Source organism: Salvelinus fontinalis, chromosome 10 (genome assembly GCF_029448725.1).
Source record: "Salvelinus fontinalis isolate EN_2023a chromosome 10, ASM2944872v1, whole genome shotgun sequence".
NCBI classification, from domain to species: Eukaryota; Metazoa; Chordata; class Actinopteri; order Salmoniformes; family Salmonidae; genus Salvelinus; species Salvelinus fontinalis.
Genome location: NC_074674.1, coordinates 6448313 through 6460655, shown reverse-complemented (window position 1 = coordinate 6460655; position 12343 = coordinate 6448313). Strand labels below are relative to the sequence as shown.

At 40.0% G+C, this 12343-nt stretch overlaps 1 protein-coding gene across 1 annotated transcript; it reads right to left on the bottom strand.

The window, feature by feature from the left end:
• Positions 1-544: 544 nt before the first annotated feature.
• On the bottom strand, positions 545-4517 carry LOC129863511 (T-cell surface antigen CD2-like). The gene is made up of 6 exons (XM_055935556.1): positions 3447-4517; positions 3065-3358; positions 2181-2435; positions 1842-1946; positions 1611-1712; positions 545-1381 (listed from the first exon to the last, which is right to left on the bottom strand). Exons 1-6 carry the CDS (start codon positions 3532-3534, stop codon positions 1302-1304), a joined length of 924 nt encoding a protein of 307 aa, XP_055791531.1. The 5' UTR covers positions 3535-4517; the 3' UTR covers positions 545-1301.
• Positions 4518-12343: the final 7826 nt, after the last annotated feature.

The following is a 12343-nucleotide window of genomic DNA, read 5'->3' as shown; positions in this document are numbered from 1 at the left end:
GTCACTGTTCCTGTGTCACTTCCCCATTGGAACCAGTGGCTGTTCAAATGCAGAGATCAAAGAACTTCCTAGCCCTTGATGGCAGGATGACCTGTCTGTGCTCTGGCCCCTTCTACCCCTTTTCTCCACCCACTTACCTCAGAACTGGAGGGTAACGCACCCCAAGGGAACCAACACCAAGACAATACACCACTGTATTTCAGGCTGCATATAGTATTAAACTCCAACCCTGTTCCTGGAGAGCTACCCTCCTGTAGGTTTTAACTCCAACCCCAGTTGTAACTAACCTGATTCTGCTTATCAACCAGCTAATTAGTAGAATCAGGTGAGCTAGGTTAGATGGAGTGAAAACCTACAGGAGGGTAGCTCTCCAGGAACAGGGTTGGATTTAAAACCTACAGGAGGGTAGCTCTCCAGGAACAAGGTTGGAGTTAAAACCTACAGGAGGGTAGCTCTCCAGGAACAGGGTTGGAGTTAAAACCTACAGGAGGGTAGTTCTCCAGGAACAGGGTTGGAGTTAAAACCTACAGGACAGTAGCTATCCAGGAACAGGGTTGGAGTTAAAACCTACAGGAGGGTAGCTCTCCAGGAACAGGGTTGGAGTTAAAACCTACAGGAGGGTAGATCTCCAGGAACAGGGCCCTGGCTATACCTTTATTTAACTAGGAAAGTCAACTAAGAACACATTCTTATTTACAACGACTGCCTACCCCGGCCAAACCCAGACGACGCTGGGCCAATTGTGCACCACCCTATGGGACTCCCAATAACAGCCGGTTGTGATACAGCCTGGAATCAAACCAGGGTCTGTAGTGACACCTCTAGCACTGAGATGCAGTGTCTTAGACTGCTGCGCCACTCAGAAGTCCTTTATCTGGACATTTTGAAGAAAAACATACATTAGACAATAATAACCAGAACAGTTTGAAATTGAATAATTTACAGTCGTCCCACCTGTGTCCATATGCTTTGAAACAACTATTTATGTAATGACAGTAATCCTGTGATGTTTCTTCTCACCTCTAGTCACCCTGTTTCTTTATCAGACTGCAATGCTTCCACCTTGTGGTCCAGTCTGATAATGAAGTCATGCGACTACGGGTATGATACAATATCAAAATACAGGTGAAATAATGTCGCTTCTCTAGGCTCTACGACTATACAACAAAAATACATCTATCGCAGAAATAGCCCATAATGAATTGTAAAACATGATCAGTAATTATGGTGCATAGTTGCATACTTCACATTGAAAAACAAATCGATGCTATCGAAATGTAATGCCATTAACACATTGTTCTTCATACATAGATATCATTCAACTCCAGTGATAGTCTTCTCTTTCTCTGGCTGGAAGCAGGTGCAACAGGTCTGCAGAATTCTGCAGTAAGACAATTTCAACATCTTACAAAATATACATTTATAATCATAAAGCGGTGTTAAAATAAAAGACTTGTTACTCTACACCAACTATGATGAAATGACGACGACTGTGATATGTGGTTGTCTCACCAACTACCTTAAGATGAATGCACTAACTTTAAGTCTTAACTATCACGTAATAAACTGTGATGGAAATGTACTGTGTGTCATTCTCTGCTGTGAGTTACCATAATGGGAGGTGTCTTGGTCCGGGTGGATTGTGATCTCCTTCTGTGGCCATTTGTTGCATAAATTCCCACGCATCTCAATGTAGTGGTTCTCCTCCACATCTAAACACACAACAGTGCAGTTTGGGAAATGGAATGTTCCATGTGAATGTTCCATGAGGATTTTCCATAGAAATGCAACAATAATACATTTCACATAAAGTAGATACTTACATACAGTCTGACTTTTACCTTTTTTATTTTTCTGACACCGCTTCTTCAAATTCAGAATGGCGACAGCCAGTGTCGTCAGTGCAAATGCAAAGAGACCAAATGCAGCCACAGCTGAAGTGTGACCTTTTCCCAAAACAAATGCCACAGTTGAATTCTAAATATATTCATAAATCTTAAAAAAGGTACTTTGTTCTGTAGTACACTATCCCCTGATTCATATTTGTACCCTCAAAGGTTGGTTCAATTCATACTGTGCTACCCAATTAAAGGACAAGTAATGGGCAGGTCTACTGTACTGTCCAGAGAGAATGGTTCTGGACCAATAGTATGCAGAAAGTCCATGTGGAGTTACTGTACCTCTGCATGTCGGGACAACTGGGCTGAAGCCTTCTTCACTTATTTCGTTCATTGCCACACAGGTCAGGTTTCCAGGAGTATGGCTGTCCAGGAATAGAACAGGACTTGAGCTCAGGGTCTGATTGTACCCTGTCCAGGCATATGGCTGCTCGGTCCAGTTCATCACAACTCTGTCTCCTTTGTCAACAGAGCAGGTCAGAACAACTCTCCCATCAAAAGTACAGAAGGTTCTCACCTTTGGTTTGGAGACAGGTTCTGAAATGTAAATCAATCATGTTCCACAAATATACACTCACACAGTGCAAAGTCAATCAACAAGCTACAACAGAGAATATTATTTTCAGTCAAAATGAAGCAAATAAATTAACATTAATGGACAATAAATGAACGAAAGCCAAAATAAAAAATAAAAAAAAATCTTATGTTAAAGGGGCAATTTACAAGCGGGTACATACATTTTTGGACTTAAATTAATGATATACCCATTGATTCTTGAAGAATATTACTTATAAATGCCTCATGAGCTTAGTTCAACTGTCGTACCCCACCAGAAACCAAAATATAAGCCTGTTTTACTCCATTGTTTATAAACAATGTGATTGTAAACAAACTGTGTAGCTTCAAAACATTTTTAAAACAATAATTTCGATATTGTGTATCCATAGCTCAGTCTGAATTTGAGAGTGGATACATTTTTACAGCCACATCCCTCAGCTGTTTACCAAAACAATGGCTGGGTATACACCGTTATTGTTTGATTTGCAGATTGCCCCTTTAATCAACATAGATGTGTATGCTTGTGCTAAAACTTCCCTGACAAATTGAAAAATTATGTTTTAGATTATAGCAGATGTCAAAATTTGCAGTAATTTCAAACAACTCACCTAGAATACTGAGTTCAATGTGCCATTCGGAAAGAACAACTCCATTTTCACTGTATTGTTGAGCAGTATAATTTCCACTGTCTCTTTTCAGTCCTTCATTAAACTTTAGGGAACCATTTAGAAAGATCTCACACCTATCCGTTAAATTAATAAGCTTACCATTCCTAGCTATTAACATATCTGTATTATCATATTTCCATCTTACGTCAGAAGTCTCGGAGTGTAAGTTCATTTTAGGGTGAAGGAATACGGAGTTTCCTACTCGTCCAACTACTCTGATGTCCTCTGCAACAACTGAAAATAAAGCATTTCAATGCTTTAAAATAGATGAGCAAAACATTTTTTTTTTGACTTATCAAGAAAAACTATTCAGCCTACTTACCATAGCTAATGTAGAGGTGAAGAAGCAACATGCACATTGGAAGCCCACCAGTAGTAATTAAAGCTCTCAGAGTATGGGGTGAGCACATGTTTGTAAACTAGAAAGTTTGGCAAGAAATGAACATGTCGTTGTCATTAGGCTCAGACAGTTGTGTTTCCTGCTATGGGGAAACGGCCCTCTAGTCATGAAACCACAGCATATGGGTTAAAGCATTCTACAAGTTTCACTCACTGAAACGAGAAATGTAAAAAAAAGACTTGTGCTTACAACGAGCTACAGTGTAAACAACGTCAACTCACCTCCATGTCCTTCTCGTGTTTCCACTTTTACAAATATATAAATGATTTCACCTTTACTTAACCAGGTAGGCCAGTTGAGAACAAGTTCTCATTTACAACTGCGACCTGGCCAAGTTAAAGCAAAGCAGTGCGACACAAACAATAGAGTTACACATGAGATAAACAAACGTACAGTCAATAACACAATAACACTTCTTCTTCTCTCCATGAAGAGCAGGCTGATCACAGGCCAGGCAGAGCGACTGAGCTGTAGAACAGACACACTAATAGGTGTGGCTGCGGGACGCTGTTCATATGCATGTTGTACCCTTTCTTTTTTAGCTACTCTGCAAAACACACTCATTAACCACTTCATATAAAATATAGAATAATAACCTGCTAAAGCACCCAATGCATTTTATACTCTGGGCCCAGTTTAACTTCTGTGGTTTGCCTTGCTCTGTTGATGAGCATCAGACCGTTTCATTTTCACATCTGTTAGCCACTTTACCACAGCTTGCTTAAACAGTGTACTTGCAATGCAAAGTTTCTTATGCACCTTTTTCTTATGCACATGTTTCAAAATCAGTTATTTCTGAAAAGACAATCAACGATGCAACGGAAGGCGTTCCATTGTTGTTAATGTTGATAGTTTGGCTACAACTGAGGTTGAAGCAATAGGTTGTAAACTGGTATAGTGTATTAAGTAATTATAATAGCCAATATGATGTGAGATGCAAAATGAGATACCTGGATGTGTTTTTCTGCTTTGAATAGAGGTCATGCTGATTCCTCCCTGAGAGGCACTGCTGCTTCCAACTTTAAAAGAAACTGAGGGAGATTATTTATACAGCAACAGTATTTATTATAAAAAAGTATGATGTTGCAAAATATCACATAATTAAATATTTAGAAAAAGTCATACTTATGCTATTTTGAAAGTAATCTGATACAGTACTTAAAGTCATTTCCACAATCTCAAAACGTGGTTCTTGTCAAAACATTAATCTTGTGGTTACTTTTTCATGCAAAATTCATACAAAGCTGAAAAGAGAAACAGATTTCAGTAAGAAGAATGAATTAAAATGTGTGCAAGACCATTTCTGGGCTCACATAAATATACAATTGCTCATAAAAAATTATCTAATCAGGCAAGTCACAAAGTGGGAATAAAACTGTCCTGAGATTACCTGGGCAGGCCAAGGAGAGATCAATAGTGGAGCTGCTGCTGCTAACTTTATTCTGAACCATACAGGTCAGAGTTCCTGTCACATCACTCTTCAGTATGATGACACTGTTCTGGTAGTGGTCATAGGCTACACTCCTGGTCAGATTCTGTCCATTCAGGGTCCAGCTGTACTGAAGACCATCTCCCTCTGAGGAGCATGTGACCTCGCTCTCTCCATGAGGCAGACAGAGGAAAGACAACACTGGCTCTGACACCGGGGCTGACAAACACAAACACAGAGACCTTACTGCCATGTAGCATGATCGAACAAAACACTGGCAATATTATGGTCTTTCAATGATCTCCCTCACCACCAGGATGGATGCAGGATGATTGGTAAACAAAAAAAGGTTCTGTACCTTGTATCTCAAGTAGCATGTTGACTTTGCGCAACACTGCTCCCTCTGAATTATATGTTTCCAATTGGTAATCTCCACTGTCTTCCTCTATAACTCTGTCCAGTCTGAATGTTCCATTGTTAAAGAACTCAGAGCGGTTCACATAATCCTGATGCAATTTAGATCTCCAGTCTTCTCCAGTTTTGAATTGCAGAATACGATCATCACCTTTCTTCAATGTAATTTTTTCATCACTTGTGCTTGCAGTCAGTTGGAATGACAAAGATTCTCCCAGAGACGCATAACATTGATGATCTCTACTCTCCTCAGTGAGATTACAGCTCGTAGCACTAACTGTGGAACATATATATTATTTCAGAACTCAGCATGTAATAATTAGGTCTACGTTACATTTGTTATTCTGAAATATCTATATTTAAAGATTTAGGGCTCCCAAGTGGCGCAGCGGTCTGAGGCACTGCATCCCAGTGTTAGGGATGTCATTACAGACCCTGGTTCAATTCCAGGCTGTATCGCAACCGGCTGCGATTGGGAGTCCCATAGGGATGTGCACAATTGGCCCAGCGTCATCTTGGTTTGGCTAGGGTAGGCAGTCATTGTAAATAAGAATGTGTTCTGAACTGACTTGTGTGGTTAAATAAATAAGATAGCGTTAGATCAATAAATTGAAATATCACTCACAATGCTAAGAAACCAACATTAGCGACCATTGAAGTAAATCTATGTTTTCAGAGATACAAAATCATTTTTTGTTTTTGCTAAATGTATGTTTGTGGTAGGTACATTTAGGGACCATCAAATATTATCAGTATTATTATTTAAAAAATGTCTAGATTTTCAGAGGTACAAAACCATTTTGTTTCTTTCCATGGCTAAACATATAGATACCATAATAAATAGATATAATAGGTAGATACCATAATACCATAATACCCTGTAATATAATGACTTACCTTCTGCTGTTGTCAACACCAGAACAATAATTATCAGGGGGGTCATTCCTCTGCTGCCAGCACAATAATAAAAAATTATGGGTGACCGTCTGCGCTCTTTAAAAGTCCTTCATATCAAATAGTCTGTTTCAAGTGTTTTTAAAATAAGAATACTAGGAAAGGTCGAGACCTACACAAGAATTAAGACAGTTTTATAGGAGCAGTACGTGTGCCTCTAACACGCTGTCTAGTCAGGTATTTTTGACGTACAGTACCAGTCAAACGTTTGGACACACCTACTCATTCAACTGTTTTTCTTGAAGAATAATAGTGAAGACATCAACACTATGAATTAACACATATGGAATCATGTAGTAAACAAAAAAATGCTGAACAAAGGAAAGGAAGACCCAAAGTTACCTCTTCTGCAGAGGATAAGTTCATTAGAGTTACCAGCCTCAGAAATTGCAGCCCAAAGAATCGCTTCACAGAGTTCAGGTAACAGACACATCTCAACATCAACTGTTCAGAAGAGACTGCATGAATCAGGCCTTCATGGTCGAATTACTGCAAAGAAACCACTACTAAAGGACAACAATAAAAATAAGAGACTTGTTTGGGTCAAAAAACACGAGCAATGGACATTAGAACATTGGAAATCTGTCCTTTGGTCTGATGAGTACAAATTTGAGATTCTTGGTTCCAACCGCCGTGTCTTTGTGAGATGCAGAGTAGGTGAACGGATGATCTCCGCATGTGTAGTATCCACTGTGAAGCATGGAGGAGGAGGTGTGATGGAGTGGAGGTGCTTTGCTGGTGACACTGTCTGTGATTTATTTAGAATTCAAGGCACACTTAACCAGCATGGCTAACACAGAATTCCGCAGCAATACGCCATCCCATCTGGTTGGAGCTTAGTGGGGCTATCATTTGTTTTTCGACAAGACAATGACCCAACACACCTGCAGGCTGTGTAAGGGCTATTTTACCAAGAAGGAGAGTGATGGAGTGTTGCATCAGATGACCTGGCCTCCACAATCACCCGACCTGTAAGGACTGACACAGGAGTCGAAAAGCAGGTACGTGAGTCAAACATTTAATGAGGAACAGACAAGGAACAAGACAGGAACAGCGTCAGCACACGGGTAACAAATGTCAGGAATGTTAATGCATCAGCGGGGAACAGAGCTGGGAAACTGACAAATATAGTAATAAACAGGTGATTGAGTCCAGGTAAGTCCAATAATACGCTGATATGCGTGACGAGGGAAAGCAGGTGTGCGTAACAATGTTGGCAGGAGTGCGTAATGCTGGAGAGCCTGGCGGCTTCGGGCACCAGGAAGGGGGAGTGGGAGCAGGCGTGACACGACCTCAACCCATTTGAGATGGTTTGGGATGAGTTGGACCGCAAAGTGAAAGAAAAGCAGCCAACAAGTGCTCAGCATATGTGGGAACTCCTTCAAGACTGTTGGAAAAGCATTCCTGGTGAATCTGGCATAGAGAATGCCAAGAGTGTGCGAAGCTGTTATCAAGGCTGTCATCTTTGGCTACTTTGAAGAATTTCAAATATGAAATATACACACACAAAATATACACCCTTTTTTGGTTACTACATGATTCCATATGTGTTATTTCATAGTTTTGATGTCTACACTATTATTCTACATTGGAGAAAATAGTAAAAATAAAGAAAAACCATTGAATGAGTAGTTGTGTCCAAACTTATGACTGGAACTGTATATTTAACCTAATCTTATACCAGTGCAAAGAGCAGACCATAAGACTGAACCTTAGAAAAATATTAGTGTTAGGAATAATAACCTGCTAAGCCACACAATGCATGTTACACTAGTTTAACCTCTGTGGTTTCCCCTCGCTCTGATGAAACACATCAGACTTATGTTCAGAGCCGAGTCACCCCAGTTAGCCACTTTTACCACAGCTCTCTGTCTGCTGAGAACATGGACTGCAAATACGGACCACTGAAAAACACATTTTGATAGTTTGGTTACAGCATTTCTTCCACCTGAAATAACTGATCCCTCGTTAGCTTGAGAAAACCCCACACTATCCTCTACCTCTGCACAAAACACTGCTGGCTCAAACTATGACTATGACCCCATTATCAAAATCCATACACCAAACAGAACCAATAAACCAACGGACGAAAGTTGAAATTAGCCACTAGCTCACTGCTAACTAACCAATACATGCAGGCGCTCCAAGGCCCAGAGATACCAGACAACATTTGTCAGGCCATGCACAAAAGCTACAAACCATACCGCTAGGCTTATGGCTAGCTGTTGCTAACACAAACAGATTCCTCAACTGCAAACAATATAGAATCGTTAGGGCGTCCCCTGGATGCCACAAAATGGTTACCTAAAATCGTCAGGACGGATAGTCCCAGGGAGGTCCCAGAGGACATTTATAGGAAGTTCTTGGGAACTTGTGTCATGGTCTCCTGGAGATTGTTGTCTAGTTCCCGGTGACGTTAGTAGGACTTTCTTGGGATGTTGTGTCATGGTCCCCTGAATGTTCTTGGGTTGCTGTGTTATAGTCCCCTGGAGGTTTTTGTCTAGTTCCTGGTGATGTTATTAGGACTTTCTTGGGATGTTGTGTCATGGTCCCCTGAATGTTCTTGGGTCGCTGTATCATGGTCTCCTGGAGGTTCTTGGGTCGCTGTATGATGGTCTCCTGGAGGTTCTTGGGTCGCTGTATCATGGTCTCCTGGAGGTTCTTGGGTCGCTGTATCATGGTCTCCTGGAGGTTCTTGGGTCGCTGTATCATGGTCTCCTGGAGGTTCTTGGGTCGCTGTATCATGGTCTCCTGGAGGTTCTTGGGTCGCTGTATCATGGTCTCCTGAAGGTTTTTGTCTAGTTCCCGGTTTGTCCCGGGGATTTCTCCTGATGTTTGCAAAGAAAAGTTTTACCCAGTGCATGCGCACCCTAGTTTTATTACAAATCATCTCTTTTTACTGTTGCAAAGCCCATCAAGGACCTGATTGGTGAACCACTGATCCAGTCACAGCTCTTTGTGTTTTGGAAATGCTAGGGACACTAACACACTCTTTCTCACACACACAGTGATTTTAACATTGTGTTTTCAACTTTTACACACTTGATTACATTGTGTATGTTTATTCAAAAAGAAAATATCATTCAACATGTCCTCACCTGGGATTTGAACTCACAACCCTTTGGTTTACAGCATTCTGATATTCCTGCAATGTCTACATCAGTGACTGATTTCACCTGTAGGCATATTCATACAGTTTGAATTTCAAAGGAAATCTCAGCTCTGTAAATTTTTTGTTGTTGAAAAAAATCATTTATTTATCATACTGATTCAGCAGTAACATTAAAACAGAATAATATGCTCCACCACTATTAGACAACAAAACTGAAAACCCAAACCAAACTACTGAAACAAGTAAATTAAATAAATGAGAGAATAGTCAGTTAAACTCCTGACTAAAATAGCAGTGCTTTTGCTAAGAGCAGAGGTGTATCATAGGTAATGATGAACCATTGAGAGCAACTTGACTGGCTGCATCATTGTTTGATATAGAAACTGCTTGGCATCTGACCGTTAGGCACCAGAGTTATTTTTTTTTAATTGACTCCCTTGCACTGGCTCTATGCACACTCACTGGACTCTACCCACACACTCAAGACATTCCAACAAACATCTCACATAAAAACATTTTCACATACGCTGCTGCTACTCTGTTTATTATCTATCCTGTTACTTTTACCCCTACCTACATGTACATATTATCTAAATTACCTCATACCCCTGCACCTTGACTCGGTACCGGTACTCTTTGTATATACAGTTGAAGTCGGAAGTTTACATACACCTTAGCCAAATACATGTTATGGCTGCACGCTGAATATTGAAAAAACTGGAAAATGTGTGCACATTTTCAAACGGCCTCCTAAGAAACTTTTTATTTTCCAATATGCATATATTTACTACTGTTGGATAGATAACAGTCTGTAGTTTCTAAAAAGGTTTGAATTGTTTCTCTAAGTCGAACAGAAATATTTTTACAGCCATTTTCCCAGCCGAATTGAGTTTTCCAAAATGCGATGTGTCTCTTTAAGACCTTCTCTATAAAAGGCCCTTTGACTTAGGACCATAGGGACACGTCACAGGCGTTCGTCAGACTGTAATGCGGAAGTGAGAATTGAAAGGAGTCGAATATCTCGTCCATGGACTGAATAACACACCTTCTTGTGAGACCTGCGCAGTTAAAAAAAAAATCCGGGCGCGAAGGATAATTTGTTCTCGGCTTCTGGAACAAGGTAGATAACGTTGAATATGATGCCTGACTACGATATTATTTGATACATGTCACAAAATCATCCTAAAGTATGTTTTTTCAATATACTTTAATTATATTATTGCAATTTATTCTGGACTTTAGATGTGAAACGACGGAAGAATTTTTTGAAGAAACGCTTTCTAGCTCCGCAATGCTATCGTGCCTGCTAACCAAAGAGGGAAATAATTCGTTCTGGAACCCAACTAAAGACTCTACTGGACATTGGACCCCGTTACAACATTCTGATGGAACATCAAGAAAGATAAGACCCAATTTGGGATGCTTTTTCATATATATGTCGAACTGTTGAATGCTAACTCTGCTAACTGTGCTAGGCTAGCGCTTGACTAGAATCAATGCTGCCTTATGCTAGCTTCTGTTGTTAGCTAATATAACGATATATTGTGTTTTCGCTGTAAAACACTTCAAAAATCGGAAATGTTGGCTTTATTCACACGATATCTGTCTTTCATTAGTTATCCACCATATGTTTTTCTGAAATGTTTTATGAGGTGTAATTAGTAGCCGACGTTGGTGTATGTATTTTCTCTGGCTACTCCCGGCTGGATTCAGACTGTAGCTATGTATTAGCATTTTTGGGTAGCATCAATGTAAAACTGATTTATAGCTAAAATATGCACTTTTTATGAACAAAACATAGATTTATTGTGTAACATGTTATATGACTGTCATCTGAGGTAGTTTTTTCTGGGCTCTTTAGGTTGGTTTTAGTTTATTTCGGTTGGTTGTGCATGCTACTTCAATCATAATTCATACTTCATAAGCATAATTCATACGTGTCTGTCCACTTTTGTATTTGGTGGTGAGCTAACATAAATATATGTGGTGTTTTCTCTGTAAAACATTAAAAAAATCGGACATGTTGGCTGGATTGACAAGATGTTTATCTTTCAAATGCTGTATTGGACTTGTTAATGTGTAAAAGTTAAATATTTTTAAAAAATAGATTTTGAATTTCGCGCCCTGCAGGGGTGTCATTTTCGTCCGATTTCGGGCTTGCATCCCAAACAGGTTTTAAACTCAGTTTTTCACAATTCCTGACATTTAATCCTAGTAAAAAATCCCTGTCTTAGGTCAGTTAGGATCACCACTTTATTTTAATAAGAATGTGAAATGTCTGAATAATAGTAGAGAGAATGATTTATTTCAGCTTTTCTTTCTTTCATCACATTCCTAGCGGTTCAGAAGTTTACATACACTCAACTAGTATTTGGTAGCATTACCTTTAAATTGTTTAACTTGGGTCAACATTTCGGGTAGCCTTCCACAAGCTTCCCACGTTGGGTGAATTTTGTCCCATTCCTCCTGACAGAGCTGGTGTAAGTGAGTCAGGTCTGTAGGCCTCCTTGCTCGCACACACTTTTTCAGTTCTGCCCACAAATTTTCTATAGGATTGAGGTCATGGCTTTGTGATGGCCACTCCAATACCTTGACTTTGTTGTCCTTATTAAACCATTTTGCCACAACTTTGGAAGTATGCTTGGGGTCATTGTCCATTTGGAAGACCCATTTGCGACCAAGCTTTAACTTCCTGACTGATGTCTTGAGATGTTGCTTCAATATATCCACATCATTTCCTTCCTCATGATGACATTTATTTTGTGAAGTGCACCAGTCCCTCCTGCAGCAAAGCACCCCCACAACATGATGCTGCCACCCCCGTGCTTCACGGATGGGATGGTGTTCTTCGGCTTGCAAGCTTCCCCCTTTTTTCTACAAACATAACAATGGTCATTATGGCCAAACAGT